Source organism: Podarcis cretensis, assembly GCF_951804945.1.
Source record: "Podarcis cretensis genome assembly, chromosome: 13".
NCBI classification, from domain to species: Eukaryota; Metazoa; Chordata; class Lepidosauria; order Squamata; family Lacertidae; genus Podarcis; species Podarcis cretensis.
Window position 1 is genome coordinate 24,342,434 of NC_137182.1, and position 22,274 is coordinate 24,364,707.

The window sequence follows — 22,274 nt, forward strand, 5'->3', positions numbered from 1 at the left end:
TAGGACCCAGCCAGCACCCTCCCAATTCCTTCCCCAAGCCTGCCTTTTTGTAGCCACAAGGATGATCCAATACATGTAGCTGGATCTAGACTTGCTGGCTGAATTTAGATTTTACTGACACCCATGAGGTAAGTCATTACTTAAGTTTCATGTATTGTAACAGAAAAAAGTGCAAATAGCACATTCCACTAAGCAGTTCTCCTGTGCAAGCTCCATTAAAATGAAATGCAAAAAAAATCACACGCTTGCTAATTAACATGAAACACAAACCATTGGAAATTTCCCCCACAGCAGCCCTACTGAAATCAATATGAGCTGTCAAAGAGCTGAATTATTTCATTGGGGCTTATGCAAGCGAAAGTCCCAGTCCTTTGTGCCCCATAGGTTAAATGTACTTTATTCCACCTATGCTACCATTAATGACACCCAAAATCTCTCACATGAAGCAGCCACCTGACTTTGTGGCATTGCAGAGTGACCTCTGACTCTGAAGCCTTCCAAGTGATAGCAGAATTAAAGATAAATAGGGAAGACCCTCATCCTTGCATATTACAGCCCATCAAAAGGGATTCAGTGTCATGGCAAGACAGCCCAAGGTACGTACAAAAAAAAAAGTTAGTTTCCAGCTTTTCCACCAACACACACATACCAAAACCAAGACTCTTCAGTTTCACATTGACTTTCCTTTTTATTAACGCCAACTTGTCTGATTTTTTTCCTTTTGTTTTTCTTTTAAAACAATAGCACAAAAAATGTGTTTCCAGGGAAGCAGTTTGACAGCTAGTATCTGATGACCTTCTGAAATAACAGTTAAAGCCACACCGAATATGAATTCCTTTTTAAAAAGGTGCTTTTTAAAAAAGGGAACTGTAAACGTCTGTGGGAGGAGTGGTGTCGGGTTTGAAATCTGGTTAGCAGGAACATGCTACTCTGGTAAGCAACTGATGGCACACAACTTAGAATTTCATCATCATGCCAGCTAGTACAAGTTTTAAGGCTTCTGAATCAAATTACCAAACGTCACCAAAGAAAGGGGGGAGGGGGTTGGAAAGCTGCAGTCACAAGGTATTTAGGGGCGGTGTTTTGGTTTTCAAACAAGGTGAGTCTTTCAGACAAACTACAGTGTTATGCATAAAGGGGGCCAGCCATAACAGCGGCCCAGAAGGATCCAGTCACAGTACTAAATCTTTATTTGCATGCAGTGGGAGGATATAATTTAAAGAATGAGAAAAGGGTGGCATGAATTGTTTATTTTTATTTTTTTTCATGTGGCTGAAAAAGATGTTTTCATACAGGGTTGTGTATTTTTTTTTTAAAATCTCTAAGAAGGACATCAGCAAATGAAATCAAAAGAAGAGAGGGGCAGGCAGAGACAGAACATTTGATTTCTCCTTCCCTCAAAAGATAGTAAGACAAGAGATTGGGAAGGGCAGGACTCTTACAAGCCTTCAAATATAATCTGAGATTACAGGACATCTCCAGAAACACCTAACTCGGCACTACCCACTGGGTTGTGTGCCAAGCTGCCTTTCATTATTGAACCAATCCACAAAACACGTACATGTTTTTGCTGTCTTGTAGTGTGCTCTCTGGCGTGCTCAGAGGCATTAACCTATTCCTGCCCTCGACGTGCCACAGAATTTAACTTGCCTAGAAACCACTGGTTTCCCTGCTTCTGCTTCTTTCTTTTTTTTTTAGAAAATGGGAGAGGGATGGTTAAAAAATCATCAGTAAGTGTAAAGAAAGGAGGGGTGTTAAATATTTTGACCACTGACAAGGCTTAAGGAAGTTTCACAGTTTTGTTATCCTCTATTTTATTACCATTATATTTACAGGGTGTTTCTGTTTTTGCTGAATTGTTGATAATTTTTTTAATAGAATTTAGTTTTGGAGTGTGAGCAGGAACCAGTTAACTACATTCATTGTCCAATCCCCTTGGTTTGAGAAAAGACTCCAATTTCCTTGGCGTATGATTCAGCTGTTGGGTAGCAGCTCCTCCTCCTCGCACCGAGGCAGTTGGGCCACAGCAGTTGGGATGTCAGAGGTGGGTGAGGGTGGGCTCACACAGCAGTCGGTGAGGCCTTGCGCTGCAGGAGGTACTGGTGCAGATTTTCGGCATCGCGCTTCAGCCATGCAGCATTCAACAGAATGTTTTCACAGCACTGCTGGATGGTGCGCTCAGCTGACGGAGCTGGGTGACTCTCAAAGAAAGCCTATATAAAACAAAACAACATCCACTGGGAGTTCCATATATGTCATTTTAATAAGTTTGAATCTTAGGATAGAGGTCTCAGTTCCACAGGAAATAAAAGTTGTGTGTGTGTGTGTGTGTGTGTGTTTTTAAATACAAGGTGGGCAAAAAAAGCAGAACCTAACTACAAGAACAGGGACTGCTCAGTTGGGCATGTGTATCTGGATGCAACCCAGAGCATGTTTACCATTAAGGCAGCTAAATGCTTTTGCAAGTTTCTGCTTTAAATTGTCTTGATTTTTCTATGTTGCCACAGTGAGAAGATATCCTATACTCCCAGGGAGAAAGGCAGGTGTTAAGTTTACAGCCATAGATAGTGTTTTTTTTTTGTAACAATAAATTGTCCTTATGCTTATTCAAGCAGGTAAAAAAGTAAAGGACCCCTGGACGGTTAAGTCCAGTCAAAGGTGACTATGGGGTTGCAGCACTCATCTCACTTTCAGGCCAAGGGAGCTGGCATTTGTCCACAGACAGCATTCTAGGTAATGTGACCAGCATGACTAAACCGCTCCTGGGCAACGGGACACTGACGGAAACCAGAGCGCACGGAAAAGCCATCTACTTTCCCACCGCAGCGGTGCCTATTTATCTACTTACACTGGTGTGCTTTCGAACTGATAGGTTGGCAGGAGCTGGGACAGAGCAAGGGGAGCTCACCCTGCTGCACGGATTCGAACGGCCGACCTTCTGATCGGCAAGCGCAAGAGGCTCAGTGGTTTAGACCACAGCGCCACCTTCAAGTACCCAAGGTGATGTATAGAGGACAGCAAAACGATAAATATATTCTGGCATATATTCATCCATCTCAGGACAATCAAGCTACATAGAAATGTGGGTATGGGGCTAGTTTTCACACAGAACTAATTAGCAAAATCAATCTTTGCTAAGGTTAGAACAGTGTTCATCGGGGCCTTGCAGACTGCTGAAGAATATGTAGAGCACATTCAGTATGCACTTCCACAGACCAAGTGAGGTTTACCAGGTCTTGATCACTATAATAACCCCAAATGCCATTGCCTCCAAATCTCTCTCTGATTTGGACTCAGACTAAGGCAGAGGGACTTCTTGGTAGTGGCACCCGCCCTGTGGAAAGCCCTCCCATCAGATGTCAAAGAAATAAACAACTATCTGAGTTTTAGAAGACATCTGATGGCAACCCTGTTTAGGGAAGTTTTTAATGTCTGATGTTTTATCGTGTTTTTAATATTCTATTGGGAGCCACCCAAAGTGGCAGGGGAAACCCAGCCAGATGGGCTGGGTATAAATATGTTGTTGTTGTTGTTGTTGTTGTTGTTGTTGTTGTTGTTGTTGTAGTAGTAGTATTTCTGTGTGTTATCTGAGACAGCTATAGTTAAATCCTACCTTTACCCTGGTATAATTCAGTGACCGCCATCATGGGCAGTAGAACAGTGCAACAGGCAACTTAAATGTCCCAACACTTTGAGTGACAGTGGTTTATGACCCCCATCTATTCTGTGCTCCCTTCATTGTGATATGCTAGCCAATTAATCCCTCTGCAGCACAACCCTGGGGAAAAGAACTCTCCCTATAGTGTAACGTGCTTAAAACTGATGGTTTTTAAAGAAAAAGTCAAAAGTCTGTAACCATGGCAATTTCCTTGGTTAGGGGTTTGGTCATTCAACCCTTACATAAGACAAAATCAATTCACATCGATTGGCTTCTTTGCACACTTGATTTTATTTATCGGGAGAATGCCGAGTCAGGAAAGAGAGTTCTAGAATACCTTGCTCTGACATATATTTGTCCTTGCCCCTACTCCCTCCCACAATGAGGATGCCCCAAGAGTGTGCACAGAGGAATTAGGTCAGGCATATCACCCCTTTATTGGCCTCTAAATGCACAGGCCCTGGCAATGCCATCAGCCAAGATGCAGATCAGACTGTCTTACCTTAACCTCTGCAGCCATTTTGTCAATTGCAAATCCATCCACTGATAGCTGGAAAACAAGGAATGCACAAACAATCAGGAGGGGAGGGAACTTTTTAAAGGCTCGTATTTTCAATGACTGCTTTAGTCAAAACTTTTTGTGTGCGCACCTTTATTAGCCGGGATATTAAGAACCCTCCTTGGTAGCGATTATAGAGTTCCTCCCAGTTGTCTCTTACAAACTTCCAGGCAGCTTTCCTGCCCTGCTTGCTGCCTCCGGCCACTCCACCAATGACAGATACTGTGTCCTGAGGACGTACCTCTTCCTGCAAATGGAGTAAGAAATTGCAGGTAATTCTAGCAGCCTTGAATCCACATTTAAGTTCCCCACACACCATCCAAGATGCCATCACGTGCAGCTGCAGCACCAGCTTGCCTACTTAACTAGTCTGGGGAAGCAGCATTCAGATATTCTTGCTTCATTTAACTCACTTGCCTGCTTCTCTGTGTTGCAAAGGATCCTGGGAAGTCTTCCAGGACACACCCTCCGTTGATGGCAGTACTAGCCAGGCCTCTTGGGCCTCACTGTTGCATTGTATTCACTGCTATAACTAGATGTTAGAAGCAGAAGGAAGGGGAATGGTATGGGATGGCTGGTTTTGGTGGCAGCCCCATGTGTATTAATCAACCATACTGTGGAGCAGGGGGGCATTCTAACAGCAACGGACTATTCCCACAGCCAGTTTCAGCAGTAAATACAGTGGTGCCCCACAAGACGAACGCCTCGCAAGACGGAAAACCCGCTAGACGAAAGGGTTTTCCATTTTGGAGGCGCTTCGCAAAACGAATTTCCCTATGGGCTTGCTTCGCAAGGCGAAAATGTCTTGCGAGTTCCTGCGGGTTCCCCCCCTTTTTCTAAGCCGCTAAGCCGCTTATCAGCTGATCCGCTAAGCTGCTAATAGCGCTAATCCGCTAAGCCGTCAATGGGCTTGCTTCGCAAGACGAAAAAACTGCTAGACGAAGAGAATCGCGGAACGGATTATTTTCGTCTTGTGAGGCACCACTGTATTTCAATTCTGTAATGGCCACATTCCAGAGGAGATGCAATTATTGCTATTTCTCAGTCATTTAAGCCTGTGAAGCTGCAAGTATCCCACACTTCTCTACATTCAGACTGAAGATTCTACTCCTAGGCAATCCAGTCTCTTTCAAGCACCCAGAGGAAAACAGCAGCAACCACTGATTAATCTTCCAAGGTATCAGTGGCCACACGTGAACCGACCTACAATGGAACACTCAGCAGTAAACCACAGTAAACTACTAGTGCAAGCCTACCACTACCACACACATTTTCTTTAGTTCAAACAAGTTGCTAGTTCTCAGACATACAGAGGAAGATATTAACATACGCCTGATGAGTGATCCAGTTCTGAAAAAATACAGGGGCAAGGAGGCCAATCACTCTGAACCTGCTTTGCACTCTTTACACCTCTTGCAGCTTTGTGCCATTGCTCCTTCCTCTGTCTCTTTCTTTTCAGCCTATTTTGCATTAATTTTATGGCTGTGGGAGATATGCAGGGCAAGTGATGTACCAATTGCTGCTCAATTTCCCTTTGGTTTCTTTGTCATCAAGCTGTGCATATATGTTCCAAGCCAACGTTAACTAACTTTTCTTTAAAAATGAGGTATTGTGCTGTGGCGTGAGGATTTTGAGTCTTGTGAGAATACCAGTAATCATTTAGGAATATACAATATGTATTTGTAGTACAGTGGTACCATGGTTCTCAAACGCCTTGGTACTCAAACAACTTGGAATCCAAACACTGTAAACCCAGAAGTAGGTGTTCCGGTTTGCGAACTTTTTCGGAAGCCAAGTATGCACCGTTTTGAGTGCCACACTTCCGTTTTGAGTGTTACGCTGAGGTCTGTCTGTTTTTACTATTTATTTTGCGTTTTTGTAGCTTTTTTGTGACTGTGTGGAACCCAGTTCAGCTACTGATTGATTGATTGATTGATTGTGTGACTGCAGTACATTGTTTATTGCTTTCATTTTATGGATCAATGGTCTCGTTAGATAATAAAATTCATGTTAAATTGCTGTTTTAGAGGTTTGTTTTTAAAAGTCTGGAACGGATTAATCCATTTTGCTTTGCTTTCTATGGGAAAGTGTGCCTTGGTTTTGGAATGCTTTGGTTTCGGAATTGACTTCCGAAACGGATTAAGTTTGAGAACCAAGGTACCACTGTACATTGATTTTGATGTGTATGATAGAAGCAATAAAAGTAAAAAAATGTAAACCAAGATTCTCAAGATCTCGAAAACAGGCACCCGGTAATTCCATGTTTATGCAACGTCCGATGCATGGGACACACACAACTGAGCATTTTGTTGGTTACTCACTGAAAGTGCAAAAGTGAGAACTTTCTGTATTAACTCCGGCTGAGATATTGCGCCAAGTACACGTTCTATTCGGTTCTTCTCTTCCTGCATATCAGCTTGCTTGTGGAGCTGAAAGAAATCAAACAGAGCAAGTGACAAGGCTCTTTCTCTGCCACAAGCAATCACCCTCTCTGCTTCAAGCTCAAGTCAGTGAAGCTAAATTAGAAACTTGACATGTGGTACGCTGGCAAACCTGCTCAGCCTCTGGGAGCATGGCCAACGGGTAATCCACACAGGAATATTTGCCACTTAGTTTAGTGGGGGTCAAACAGAGGCCGCACTTCCGAATAACTGCACATTTGATATGGCAACAGAGCCACTAGGAGGCACCCTAGCTCCATGCGGTGGTGAAATGAGAGCCATTTCCAAATAACCTGCAGTGCTACCTATATTTAACTGAACTACTTGTCTTTTTTCAAAGTGTGTTCATGGCCAGGCCCTTCATATAGGGGTAACATGTTACTTAGATGGGAGCTCTTCTGCAGGAGCAAATACAGCTGGCTGCAAGGTATAAGAAAAGCCACTCAGTATGATCTGAGGGATGAATAATCTTCCTGTGAAAAAATGCTGACGCAACTGGAGTTTAAGCTTGAAAAGATGGGGGGAAACACAGAACATGGCAAACGTCAACAGCTGTGCCATACAGTGCAAGAGTATCAGGAAAAACCCATTCTTAAAAAAAACTTTTGCATCCTCCTCTGAACACTGCAAAGCAATTTGCTCTCCCAGCACATGAACCACCTGTGGAAACAGTTGCTATGGAGTGTTTTGATGGCCACTGGAATTAATAGGTGATCAGAGGCCATTATAGCCCAAAGCACAATTTCCATGGAATGGGATGGGCCAGAATCCAGGGTAGTCTAAGCTACATTGCTCTATGGTTTTTAAGAAAATCAAAGCCGCCAACAGAAAAATAACCATTTGGTTATGATGTGCAAGCTCTTTTTGTCAACTTCGTAGACATGATTACAGCACTCCCAGGGACTTTGTGAATCTTCTAGGCTTTATATTTATATGAATTTATGGTACTGATATCTTACCCATTTTGAAGGATTAATATTCATAGGACTAAATTAAAAAACATATATTTCAATTTGTGTGCGCACACCTGTGTAACAAATGGGGCTTTTTAATCCCATTCATTTCAATGGGAGAGGTTCAAGAGCATTTAAAAATCTCTCCTGCTGAACTGAAGTGAGCATTATTAAGGGCAACTACTGTTCACATAGGACAGAACAAAAAAGAACACACTATCAAAATGCCAAATATTCAAACCACCTGTGCCCTTGATCATTAATGCATTACCGACCTGGGCTCATCACATTCATTTATAGATGGATTCTTCCCTGTATTTTTTCATGCACAGAAATGCAAAGAACACACTCACCTTTAGCATAGTGTCTAAGGTTGTACTGTCACCGTGCTTCAAAACAGTTACATATACCTGGAAAGAATGATTTAAAACCGATAAAAAATCAATTTCTCAAGGAGCACATTTACTACCATTCAGTTTTAAAGCATCCTCACTTTTATATTTCACCCTGCTGCCCCTCCAAACTCTGCCTAGGAATTTCAGAAACCACTGGAAGCATGTGAACTCGCCCCCATGCAATCAGTATATGTTCTGCTTGTACAATTAAAAGCTTCTAAATAGATATATTTAGCAGCTGCTCAAGGAAACTTACTGGCCAACCATGCAGGAAACTTACATGGTTACTCAACACTGTATAAAAGACAGGATTTGTATACAGGCAAGGGATGCAGAGGATGGGGGTGGGGGAGAGAATACAGATCCTTTAAGGAGAAAAGGATGTCTTAATGCAACCTACAGGACTTCTCAGATCAGCGGAGAGGATGTGCTTCCCTTCCACGTGGTCCTTAAACCGGCGCCGAGCTTCTTCCACGGTTGCCTTATGGCCGGCTTTTCCTAGCTTGCCCAGAACTAAACCCCTCAGAAGTGCATCTAGATGGCCTGATGAAAAAACAAGAAAATATGTTTATTTTTAAAGGATTAGCAGCATTTCTTACTGGAATTTTTTTTTTTTTGGGGGGGGGTGTCACAAAATCTGAACTGAAAAGGACATGATATTATCAGTTCATCAGAAATCAGGGCTTGGAGTCAGGGCTTTGTTTGTGACCTGGCTTCTACAAAATGCTTGCTAGTCTTCCTCTTCCTAAACTCCAGCAATGGAGCTTTCATATACAACCTCAGGTGTGGTACAGGTGGGTGTGACTTTGGGAAAACAGCCTTGTGAGCCAAATCAGGACCCCCTGCTGCACACAAATAAGCCGAAAGGCTGAAATGTTCCCCCACCACTGATGTAAGTCTCTGGGAGTCTATTCGGACACAGTGAAATTGGCAGGGCAAAGATTCATAGTGCTGAAATCTCACAGCAGAGAAACTTCCATACCCTCGCCAGGTCTGGGGTCCCAGCCCAGCTTCTCTCCTATGGGTGAAAATATATCACGGACGAACGCCTGGATCTCCTCATAGAAGTCTGTGTGGGACAAGAGAGTCGAGAGAATCCCCAGGTTACAGCTCAGGTCGCTCCATACGGTATAGTTGGGCTCATTCACAAATGCTTCCATGACTTTTAGAACCTCTACAGTGCTAATAATTCCAGCTCGGGCCTGAGAGAGGAAAAGAAACAAGTTACACTCATCTCCCAAACCAAAATGAATTAAGGCTTACCGCAAAGAAAGCTCTTTTGTGTTTCTTCCTCGTATCTGGAGACTGGATGTTGACTGCACCTTTTGCAGGAGGCAGGGACAGAGAAAGGACAGCACTACTTCACATGGGACTGGAATCAGTGTGTTTTAGTAGGGATACAGAGTTGGTTTCCAGCCATGTGACCAGCCTGGAAGACTAACCATGCCTTCTTTCTTTTGCAAGATATTTCATTTTCTAATTATAAACAATTGGTTCCCAGCTCAATATAATTTCACAGGGATCAAATCAAGCCCCTAAAAGGGGATATGAAAGAGGCTTAATAAATTATGAAACAAATGTGAAAAGGGAAACAGAATTTTCTTCTGTCTCATAATTCTGCACTTTGGTGTCTCCTAATGAAATGGATCTGAAGTAGGTTCAGGACAGATGCAAGAATGTAGCACTCAGAATTAGTTTATGGAATTTAGAACTCACAATTAGTTTATGGAATTTACCTCCAGCGGATGGTATTCTGGTCACTAGCTTAGATAGCATTAAAAAGAGATTAGACAGATTCATGAGAGATCTGGGAGACCAGGATTCATGAAGTTTGCTGGGTTACCTTGGGCCAGTCAGTCTCTCAGTCTAACCTACCTCACAGGATTCCTAAGATACCACAGGGGGGCCTGCCAAGAAGCAGCATCTAGCTGGGCACTACTGAATATAAGATGCGGGACTAGGCAGAGCTATCTTCCTCAACCCTGGCTCCTGGCTTTCCTTGCCCATTTTGTCTTCCTACCGGATGGTCTTTTGGATGGAAATCCCAGCTGCTCCCTGCCCACAATGTGATCTTGGTGACAGATAACCTGCTGCTGGGCAATCTGTTCTGTAACACACACTCACTCATTTGTCAGGAATTGGCTTGGCCCGTGTCAGAGGCACTACTTAACTCTGTGAGGCAAAAGTGCCTAGGGTTCTAAAGCTTCTTAAGTATTTCTCGTGAAATCAGTAACCATCCTTAAACTACAACTTGCCCACCATTCCCAATGTTCCTCTGCAACAACAGGAAAAGGTAGAGAGGTAAGCTTGGTGCACTGTGCCACTACGCCCCTAACACTAAAGTCTAGTGATAAAGTTGCACTTCTGCTGATTTCATGATGCTTTCAAGTCTCTAGCGGCTAAAAAAGATGCATTTATTATCATGTACAAATATTGGCTTCCTAACTAAACCGCCTCTATTTGTGCTGTCCAAACCCACTTTCTCAAGTCCTCTGACATGTAAAATGCTTCTAAAAGAAGTAGGTATTTCTATCATTTGGACTGTTGTATGAAGGTGGTTCTTGCCATTTCTACTATCTCCAAACTTCAGTGTGAGTGAGCTTAGCTGGAGACCCTTCTTGCCAGAGGTCCTATATATATATATATATATATATATATATATATATATATATATATTTATTAAGCTTGTCAGAGGTCCTTACCCACAGCGATTTGTGAATGTTTGCAGCTAGTGAACTCAGTCCATAGAAGTGTACTCACACTCACAAATCATTTAGGATTACTGCAAAGTTCAAAAGGCCCGAGCAGTGCTCTGTGTTAAGTGAGCACCCCAGAATCCTCTGTAAAACTATTTGTCAGCAGATAAATTTATGTGCAGGAAAAGGCTTAATGACTATGTAAGTTTAAAAAACGCTGGTTTAACTGGGAGACATTACACCCACCCAAGTAAATCACTCTTGCATTCTCTTTACCATTCTCAAATTTAAAAGGCATGGTACTTAAGAACCTACATTCTCTATGCAGGACCCAATGGAACTTTTTGTTAAAATTAACCAGAATCAATCTATTCTGGTTTCTCAAGGGAAAACACAGCAAGGAAAGTCACCCACAGATTTGTTATGCAAATCCTTCCATTTCACATGCTCTCACATAACACCCCCCCCTGAAACCAGGAGGTCAGGGTGTGTGGGGAACCTATGGCACTGACATGGCTGTGCTTATTTCACATATCTGCAACTGCTTGTATAAGGGCACAGTTTAGTACCAGGCACAAAATTCAGCACCAGCTCTTTCTACAAAGTAGCACTTGTAGCTGTAGCAAGCAGCTTCTAAATGCCAGGCACTGCTAAAGTGAGATCCCGAGAGACCCAAAGATCACAGAGTGGAGCTTCTGTGCTCTGTATAGCACCTCCCCACAAGCAGAAGCGGATGAAAAAATAATGCAAAATTAGCCAAAACAAACATAGTGGCCAAAACTGCTTTTGAAACTGAAGGGGATATCAAAAGCAGTTTGAGATACTACAAAGGAGTCACCTATTCAAAAAAGTAGAAAATAAAGTAAAATAAAATAAAGACTTGGCTTGCAGAATACCACTAAGCATAAATCAGGACCTTCCACTTGATAACTCATTTGCATAATTTATTCATGTTTCAGAATACTGGTAATAATAATAATAATAATAATAATAATAATAATAATAATTTATTATTTATACCCCGCCCATCTGGCTGGGCCTCCCCAGCCACTCTGGGCGGCTTCCATAAAAACCAAAAATACAGTAAAATATCACACGTTAAAAACTTCCCTAAACAGGGCTGCCTTCAGATGTCTTCTGAATGTCAGGTAGTTGTTTATCGCTTTGAGATCTGCTGGAAGGGCGTTCCACAGGGCGGGCGCCACTACCAAGAAGGCCCTCTGCCTGGTTCCCTGTAGCTTTGCTTCTCGCAATGAGGGAACCGCCAGAAGGCCCTCGGCGCTGGACCTCAGCGTCCGGGCAGAATGATGGGGGTGGAGATGCTCCTTCAGGTATACTGGACCGAGGCCGTTTAGGGCTTTAAAGGTCAGCACCAACACTTTGAATTGTGCTCGGAAACGTACTGGGAGCCAATGTAGGTTTTTCAAGACCGGTGTTATGTGGTCTCGGCGGCCGCCCCCAGTCACCAGTCTAGCCGCCGCATTCTGGATTAGTTGTAGTTTCCGAGTCACCTTCAAAGGTAGCCCCACGTAGAGTGCATTGCAGTAGTCCAAGCGGGAGATAACCAGAGCATGCACCACTCTGGCGAAACAGTCCGCAGGCAGATAGGGTCTCAGCCTACGTACCAGATGGAGCTGGTAAACAGCTGCCCTGGACACAGATTTGACCTGTGCCTCCATGGACAGCTGTGAGTCCAAAATGACTCCCAGGCTGCGCACCTGGTCCTTCAGGGGCACAGTTACCCCATTCAGGACCAGGGAATCCTCCACACCTGCCTGCCTCCTGTCCCCCAAAAACAGTACTTCTGTCTTGTCAGGATTCAACCTCAATCTGTTAGCCGCCATCCATCCCCCAACCGCCTCCAGACACTCACACAGGACCTTCACCGCCTTCACTGGTTCTGATTTAAAAGAGAGGTAGAGCTGGGTATCATCCGCATACTGATGAACACCCAGCCCAAACCTCCTGATGATCTCTCCCAGCGGCTGCATGTAAATGTTGAAAAGCATGGGGGAGAGGACAGAACCCTGAGGCACCCCACAAGTGAGAGCCCAGGGGTCTGAACACTCATCCCCCACCACCACTTTCTGAACATGGCCCAGGAGGAAGGAGCGGAACCACTGTATGACAGTGCCCCCAGCTCCCAGCCCCTCAAGACGGTCCAGAAGGATGTTATGGTCGATGGTATCAAACGCCGCTGAGAGATCCAGCAGAACTAGGAAACAACTCTCACCTTTGTCCCTAGCCCGCCGGAGATCATCAACCAGTGCGACCAAGGCAGTTTCAGTCCCATGATGAGGCCTGAATCCCGACTGGAAGGGATCCAAATGGTCCGCTTCTTCCAGGCGTGCCTGGAGTTGTTCGGCAACCACTCGCTCAATCACCTTGCCCAAGAATGGAAGATTTGAGACTGGGCCATCGTGGCCGCATCTAAAGATGGTTTTTTAAGAAGCGGTTTAATAACCGCCTCTTTCAGCGGGTCTGGGAAGGCTCCCTCATGGAGGGAAGCATTCACCACCCTACGAAGCCCATCGCCCAGTCCTTCCCGGCTAGCTTTTATAAGCCAGGATGGGCAAGGATCCAGGAGACAGGTGGTTGGTTTCACTCATCCAAGCAGCCTGTCCACATCCTCGGAGGTAACAGATTGGAATTGTTCCCACTCAACTTGACTAGACAGAACTCTAGCACTCTCCCGCCCCGGCCCTGCTCCCACGCTGGAGTCTACTTCTTCCCGAATCTGAGCGATTTTATCTGCAAAAAACTTTGCAAAATCATTGCAGGAGAACATGTGGCCCGTACTGGGCCCTGATGTTGCAGGTAGTTCCGCTAAATTGTGAACCACCTGAAAAAGTCTCCTGCTGCTGTTTTCTGCAGATGCAATAGAGGCGGTGAAGAAATTCTTCTTCGCCGTCGCTATCGCCACTTGGTAGGCTCGACGTTGAGCTCTAACCTGTGTCCGGTCAGATTCGGAATGAGTTATCCGCCACCGGCGCTCTAGCCGTCTCAGCAATTGTTTCATTGCCCTCAGATCCGTGGAAAACCACGGGGCTGTCCGGGCTCCATGCAATCGGAGAGGGCGCTTCGGAGCCAAACAGTCAATAGCCCTGGTTAACTCCGCATTCCAGCGGGCCACCAGGGAATCGGCTGAAAGGCCATCAACATGGGATAAAGCATCCCCTACCACTCTCTGGAAACCATTTGGATCCATTAAGTGGCGGGGGCGGACCATCCGAATTGGTCCCACCTCCCTGCAGAGGGGGTGGGTCGCAGAGAAGTCCAGTTGCACCAGGAAGTGATCTGACCATGGCACTTCTTTCGGTTATCTAAGTTTAAACACATTGCTCAGGCTATTAGCTTAAAGTAAAATATTCTCTTGCAGGAAAACAGCTGGGGCTACAGGGCCTTTGCTTGATCACGCTGAGGTGAAACTTTCACACCTCACTAACAAGATGCCAAATTCATTAACTGCAACTGTATGCTGTAGATGCTGTACCTCCAGAAATAGCACCTAACTTTGGGGAGACATTTCTACAACAACGGAAGCAATCTGCTGCCACAGGAAAAGTGGGGGGGGGCAGGTTAATGAAGAGAGAAGACAGGCAATCACTTACCAAAGAAAAAAGATCATTCTGCAGCCCCAACCTGTCCACAGGGGGTAAGGAGAGGTCACGGATAGCTGGGAGCAAACTCTCCAGCATGTCAGAACTGTATTGTGTACGGTAAAACCCTACCGTTCCCAGGTTCAGCTGAAAATACAGAATGAAGAAATTCAGTCAGCAGCTTACAGAAGACAACCGAGAAACAAATCCACAGTCCCCAAATTACCCTTGACTGTATTTGAGTCAAACAGGGAGAACAGAACCAGGCAATTATTTTATATCACTGGTAGCACTTCGTGCAGGAAGATAAATGAGAATTACCATCAACAGAAGGTCAGCTTTAACAGAGAAGAGTTTCAAAAAGAGAAGAGATTAAAGTTCTTGTACTATCAAACTGACAATCAGAAAGATGGCTAGTTTTCCTTACTGGAAAGGACCATGTTTAGTTTGATTAGATTTGTGCATCACTTCTCTCATCAAAGAGAGTCCTGAAGTTTTATAGCCAGAGTGAAGAACCTCCAACTTAAAGGATAATCCTGGCCCACCAGGCTTCCCATTTGGGCTGTGAGGCCAAATTGGGCAAGCCACGTCCACCCACCCTAAACCTCCCGTCCTGCAGGTAAGAGCAGGGGCTTGGCCAAAGCCTGCTGGAGCCACTTTCAAACTGCCCGACAACCAGCTGGTTGTCAAGAGCCTTTCAAACACTGTGCAAAACAGGATTGCCCCAAAAAGGTGTGCAACCTTGCTTGGTCCAGGGAAAGGTTGTCCCAAGATACTGACATCCCAAACACTGCAAGGTTTTATAGGTCAAAACCAGCACTCTGAATTAGGCTTGGAAAGAAATGGCAGAGGATGCTCTTCCCACAACGCTCAGGGGATTCCTTTTACAAAGTGCTTGTAGTTGGAAGGCTCTCTTAGATCAAGATGCAATGCGCCACCTTCATGCAGACCACATTTTTGTCTTGTTTAAAGTGATTTTATTATTACAAGCACTTAATAGCCACATTAATATCCGAGTCACCTTTTGCAGACCCTTTAGCATGTCTACTACCAGCAGGTAGCTGTTATTGCTGTGCAAAACATAAAAGGTAAAGGTAAAGGTACCCCTGCCCGTATGGGCCTGTCTTGACAGACTCTAGGGTTGTGCGCTCATCTCACTCTAGAGGCCGAGAGCCAGTGGTGTTCACAGACACTTCCGGGTCACGTGGCCAGCGTGACGAAGCTGCTCCGGTGAACCGGCACCAGAGCAGCACACGGAACGCCGTTTACCTTCCCGCTAGAAAGTGGTACCTATTTATCTACTTGCACTTAATTGTGCTTTCGAACTGCTAGGTGGGCAGGAGCTGGGACCGAACGACAGGAGCTCACCCCGCCGTGGGGATTCGAACTGCCGACCATGCGATCGGCAAGTCCTAGGCACTGAGGTTTTACCCACAGCACCACCCGCGTCCCTGTGCAAAACATAGTGCTATTTTAATTTCTGTAGCGCTTTGCCCTGTAGAAAGCATATTGTGGTTCTTCTGACTGCAACACGCCTACAAGGCAGATCAGTGTGAGACAGTGGTTTTCAACCAGTGTGCTGTGGCACCCTGGGGTGCCTTGAAGGATGGTCAGGGTGCTGCAAGCAACACTGGCCTCTGTCCCTTTTTATTCCATCCCTCCTCTGATGATCTCTCATGTCTCTGCCTCCCAAAGGCTTGCACAGCTGTTGGTTGCAGCAGCCCTGGCTATAAGATCCATAGGCGAATAGTACCTCTGGGGCGGGCCAGGGGGTGCTTCCCAGCCCGGGCCCCTGTATGAGGAGGAACCTCTCTATGGGGTGGGGGTGGGGCAGCTCAGAGACCAGGGACAGCAGCAGTGGCTGCCTGGAGGACTCCCAAGAAGAGAGGGCTGATGGAACACTCCACAAGAGAAGGTGTTTGAAAAAGGGTGAGAGGCTGCCAGCTCTGCAAGCAAGGGGTGACATAACTGGGCTCCTGAGCCCCACAGAGGTGCCGAAGAAAGGATGTAGTTGGTCAAGGGAGCCATGGATTCAAAAAGTTTGAAAACCTCTGGTGTGAGAGATCATTATTTCTGTATTGCTACAAGGTAAGAGGGGATTAGAAAGTCTGTGTCTTGTGCCCATGCTGAATAGTATGTACACATAATCATACTTGGTGCTGTTGGAGGATGCTGAAACATGCTTAGTTTGCTGCCCTCCAGGAAGTGGGAGAATCACCTGGAAACAAAGGGACTGGAATGGCAAGCTTCAAAGCCAGAAATAATCAGCCTTGATAGCAAGTGACATTCATTCAGCAATTCCATTACCACTGTCCTTGTCCTATCTGCATATGTATATTAACTGTGCCAACATTCACCAAGTCTCAACAATCCTTCCCAGCCTCTGACATCTTAGAGAAGGAACAGCTTAACAATCCAAAATTATAAACCAAAGCAACTTGCACGTTCGTGGATATATCCTAAGTTCGCAACATCTAACTTAAGTGAAGATTATGGACTCCTACTTCTGGAACTCCATCCAAGTAACGTGCCTGCCACCAACAAGATTTTGAAGACATACTTGTTTCAACTTTTTTTGGTAATCCTCTTTGCAAAAGAAAAAAAATTGACTGCAAAAAACCCTCTCTCAATCAACATACTACATTTTATGAAGTAAGTAAAACTGGATTTTAAAATTATTTTGGTATGATTCCTGCTAGTTTTTTGGAATATTGGTTTCACAGCTGATTATTAGATTATTATTTTTTAATGATTTTGCTTAAGCTGGGCTAAATGATGTTTTAACTGTTACTGCTAGCTGGCATTTTTGATATTATAATATATTAACTTTGCCCTCTTATATTTTAATGGAATTGTGATATGTGTTATATGTTTGTAAGCAACCTAGATAGAATAGCCTTAAAATCATTCAAATAATTAAATAAGCAAGCACCTCTTCTCTTCTGAAATCCACAATTAAAAATTAGTTCATATAGTATCTCTGATTTATAGCTACTTTTTCAGACAACAGCAGCTACTATAACTTTATCAGCCAGAAGGACTCAGGACACTTCCATAGTCCTGGTATTTGGGTTGTGAGGCAGCACAACTTTAAGGTAACAAGACATATAACATGCTGCAAGAAGATGCATCTTAGAGCACTGTGCTGGCCAATCAAGGTGCTGACCATGTTTCGACAATCTGCCAGGTTAATTCAGAAGACTGTCTCCCCTTCCTGCTCACCTTCACCCACTGCTCTGGCTTCACGTCTTTCAAAACCAACGTCAACTCGGGCTTGTCCATCAACACTTGCATTTTGGCATGGGTTGGGTCTTCACTTGTACAGATGCTGATGGGTATCATCCACAGAGGGTTACCATCCCCTATATGAAAAAAGAGAAGAATGCCTGACAGAACAAGGCATGGTATGGCAAACTGCCCGGCCCCACGGAAACACCCCTTTTATAGCATTAAACTCACAGCTGCTCCAAGTCAGCACATTTGTATAGTATCAATGCAATGATTCTGCAAAGGGAAAATATCTAAGTTCCTTTTTAAAAAATAAATAATAATAATCTGAAGAGCACTTTGGAGATCTACGACTTATATTTCAAAACAATAGTTCTCAAGTTCAGCACTCCAGTTCAAATGAAATGATCGATTGACTTCCTGCAGACTGTAACCGAGGGAGAGATATGAGGGACCATTCCATGGGCTCTGCTGACATGCTGGCTCCCTTCCTCATCTGTCACTTGGTAGCAGCCATTTCATCAGGCTGCAGCAGAGAGAGATGGGAAATGACCACTCTGTTAGCTCTGCTGGGACAGCAACTCCATTTGGCTCCTCCACTCCCTGAGCTGTTCCCATTCCAGTGGGTCATTACAAGTACTATTATGAAACTAGGAACTGGTGTCCAAGTTTACTCATTTCCCTCTTTCCTCCTCATCCTTTTCCTTTATAGTGTTATGTCTTTTGAGTTATAAGATTGCTGACAAGGACTGTCTTTTTCCAGTCACTTTGAAGGTGGAGGTGTCATTAAAAGCTAGCCACTAACTATTTATATGAAGAATTACTCCTTTAAACACACACATTTAGCCATATTGGGCTTGGGTTAGGCAGTGCAACACCTGCTAAAAGTCAGAACCGTGTGGTACCAGTTTAAGTGAGGCCAGCTTGGAAAGCAAGGGTGCTCTGGTGCCAATGCATCAATGCTACAACTGAATGGTTATCCTTTCACACATCCCAGATGGTTCTAATGTTTAGCTATTAAAAGTAACTCCACAGAAGGGAGACAAATGTGAGGAGGAAACACAGTATGGTTATATGTTTGTGTGAGAATGTGTGAAAATTTCTCAGGGCTGCTCTTGCCTCTGTCAACCTGAGCAAACAGTTGCTTAAGCAGAAGCACGGAAAGTTCAGTGCTATCCCACTGAGTTAATTTAGCAAGCTACTCCTGGGATTGGGAAAAGTATGAAACATTCCAATTCTTCATTACTTTCCTTTGAAAAATATTCATAAAGCTATTCAACCACCATGGTTTTCAAGCAATGAAAACTGCACAAACAGCTTAGAAAATATATGCTCCTGCATAAACTCTACAAAACTATTCAATTCTGCTCACGAATGCTTAGATGAACTCTTACGTTCAGTCTGGTAATGAATATGAAAGAAATACTGTATTTTCAAGAGCAGCAAATAGAATGGTCATAGGAAGGAAATACATTGCTAGGAACAAATATGAGAGCTTAATCTGCTCAGCTTAGAAAAAGAAAGGTTGAACAGGGACATAATTACACTCCACAATAAAAAGGTAAGTAGAAATAGAAGCAGTTATAGATAGCTGCAGATATAAGGCTAAAAGCTGACTGTTAGTAAATATAATCTTGAAAGTTAATGAATGTTTTGAACTAGTGAGAGGTGTGACATTCTGGAACAGTGAAGATAGCTTAGTTTAAGAGTATATAGTCATGCCTCCTTCACCGGATTGTCTGTAAGATAAGGTGGGTTCTCTTACTTCTCTTCTTGAAAGGGAGTACCACAATTAGCAACAGAATATCCTCTAAGTCCCTTCAGGTCTCTTTCAAACCCAGCGTCTGACTGTTATATTTGCCACCAGGAAAGTAATCTCTGCATCCTCACGTAGGAGGAGCCAGTGGGTTGTTTGCCTTTTTGTTATGTGCTTTCTCCTGGAACATATGGTTTTACTGCTTGCATCAGTAAACCGGTGCTATTTGAAGAAGGGGTGGCTAACCCATGGCCCGCCACATACTGGACTCCAGTTCCAATCAGTCCTAGCAGCATGGCCAATGGTCAGGGGTAATGAGTTTTAGTACAGCAAAATATGGAAGTCCACTGGTTAGCTACTCCTGCACTAAAGGCTCCTTCTTGAAGTGGAGCTGCATCTTGATTACGTGCACTGATGACTCTGCCGTCCGGCACAGATAATGCTAAAAGCTTTTTTTTTTTTTTTTTTTTTTTTTTGGTCCTTTCTAACTGTGATAAATAAGCACTCAGATATCTACCAACTACATGCCTAACAAAGGCTAAATATGTGATTTGTCAAATATGTGTGGCAACGGAGCAGCTGAGTGCAGTATCTTCAATATTGAATCCATTCTCCACTAGAGTTCCATGTGCAGGAGGAGGGAGAAACACTGTGTAAATCCATTTCTACTGCCTTCCAGAAATGTTCTGGATACACATAGGCACTGAGTACACATTGTAAAGAATATTTAAAGGCAGATTACAATCTTCCTAGTTAAAACATGCAGACTGTAAGAAGGAAAATAATGAAAAACTAGAACTTCAGGCTTAGTAGTTCATTTTTATATATATAAAAAAGATCAAGTTATTTCAAACATCTAAATCCTAAAAAGGACACCTGCCTGCAGAAACTGACAGTGCAAGTGCTGTTTCCCAGAATGGTTGGTGTCACGTACAATATGGTGCGCTGCTTGGCTCCTGCTATTAGCCATCGCCTTACCACTATATGGTCCGCTGGCACAGAATTTCTTCTGGACTAGCTTCAACACTTTTTCATCTTCTCGCTGGAGTAGAGAACAAGAGGCAAGAATAGTATTCAAAGGTTTCAAATAAGATCATATGCCCAGAACCCATCCAGCTATGAAGGCCTCATTCCTTGAATTCACAGGCCACATTAGGCTGGTCAAATGTCCAACATGCTGAGCTGCTACTTCTTTCCCAATTCTCACCCCCCCTCAGTTGTTGCCCTCGCCACATACCTTTTTTCTGTTGGTCCCAATGATCTCTGGTGCCCCAGTCACAGCTGCCATGTTTTCTTATGACACTGTATTGTATCACATATAATATAGCATAACCAGGACTGGGTTATCAGTGGCTACAGGTTAAGTAGGACAAATGAGATTCTAGCAAGACAGATTAGGTAGTCTGGTTGCCTGGCAAAATGTGGCCCTGGCTCAAGCTGATCCATCGTTCAGTTTAACAAACTTAAATTCTACATCAGGCCTCAGGCCTTGAACATAAGAGGACATAATCAAATGCGTTTGGATGAGGGTCTCCAGTTAAATAACTATTCAAAGCCTCTCATGCAATGCTGCTAATAAGACTTCAGGGATATAGAGGACCAAAATATAGACTTTTATGGCTGAATGGTTTTCACCACAAAAACTGAAGTTTCTATGCTTAACCACAACCATCCCGATGATTATTTGAGGAGTGAGTGTTGTGGCTTATAAATGAAGGCAACGACCTGAAAGATGGATATGGAAGAAAACACATCTGAGCACCCTGCTGAGTAACCAAAACCACTTCTCATCTGGGATTAGGGGGCGGTGCTCCCAAACCAATAACTTAAGTGCCTTATAGCACCCTTTTCAAATGAAGCAAATTTGCCACAATTGATAATTTATCATAATGTTGTACTATATGACTCTATGACTTTATGTTAAATTACAATTGTTTTAGAGGAAAGTCATGCCAAAACTTGGAATAGTGCTTAGGTCTCAGTCCTTAAGAGCATGAGTCATGACACAGGAAGTTCCTGCTGCAAATCTCAGCCCAGCAATGAAATCACTGGAGAGCCTTATGAGGCACTTTTTCTGCCCCCAAAATAGCATTTGCAACATGGGACTTAAACTGGCTCCCTTTAGAGAGTTACGTCTAATGAATACATAAGTACTTGTACTTTGGAAAATGTTGTATAATGTCACATTAATTAAAAACGAATATGGATATTCTTCTAGTAAAGGTAAAGGGACCCCTGACCATTAGGTCCAGTCGTGGTCGACTGGGGTTGCGCGCTCATCTCACTTTATTGGCCGAGGGAGCCGACATACAGCTTCCGGGTCATGTGGCCAGTGTGACTAAGCTGCTTCTGGCGAACCAGAGCAGTGCACGGAAACGCCGTTTACCTTCCCGCCGGAGCGGTACCTATTTATCTACTTGCACTTTTGATGTGCTTTTGAACTGCTAGGTTGGCAGGAGCAGGGACAGAGCAACAGGAGCTCACCCCGTTGTGGGGATTCGAACCGCCGACCTTTTGATCGGCAAGTCCTAGGCTCTGTGGTTTAACCCACCGCGCCACCCGCGTTCTTCTAGTGTTTAGAAAATTGAGGCTTCCTTGTGGTCTCTTCCAAGTCTATGATTCTATGATTCTATAGGAGTGCTCTGATGGTGTTTCCTGCTTGGCAGGGGGTTGGACTCGATGGCCCTTGTGGTCTCTTCCAACTCTATGATTCTATGATTCTATACACCATTTACATTTCCCATCTTCTTCCCATACCCGAGTCCTGTTTTCTCAACCCTCTCCCATAAATCCTGCCCTCTACTCTACTGCTTCATCCATTCTGTTTTTAGTTGCAGCTCCATGTAACAATTTAGGATAGTTTCCTTCCTGCATTTACAAGCTTGTTATTTTTGGTGGGGAAGACCCCAAACACAGACAAAAAAAATCCTTATCTAAGATTTTGAAAGTTATCACAGCAATACACTGTTAAAAACAGTCTGCTGCACAA

The 22,274-nt window shown here is 44.0% G+C and overlaps 1 protein-coding gene across 1 annotated transcript in view; it reads right to left on the reverse strand.

Moving 5' to 3' along the window:
* Positions 1-668: 668 nt before the first annotated feature.
* Positions 669-22,274, reverse strand: part of NPEPPS (aminopeptidase puromycin sensitive) — a 78,626-nt gene continuing 57,020 nt past the window's right edge. The window contains exons 14-23 of the mRNA XM_079949334.1: positions 20,264-20,327; positions 17,524-17,663; positions 14,314-14,448; positions 8,989-9,208; positions 8,407-8,549; positions 7,965-8,021; positions 6,539-6,646; positions 4,309-4,464; positions 4,161-4,208; positions 669-2,213 (exon numbers count right to left, since the gene is read on the reverse strand). Coding sequence (XP_079805460.1) covers positions 2,061-2,213; positions 4,161-4,208; positions 4,309-4,464; positions 6,539-6,646; positions 7,965-8,021; positions 8,407-8,549; positions 8,989-9,208; positions 14,314-14,448; positions 17,524-17,663; positions 20,264-20,327 — 1,224 coding nt within the window. The 3' untranslated portion in view covers positions 669-2,060. The remainder of the gene's footprint in view (positions 2,214-4,160; positions 4,209-4,308; positions 4,465-6,538; positions 6,647-7,964; positions 8,022-8,406; positions 8,550-8,988; positions 9,209-14,313; positions 14,449-17,523; positions 17,664-20,263; positions 20,328-22,274) is intronic.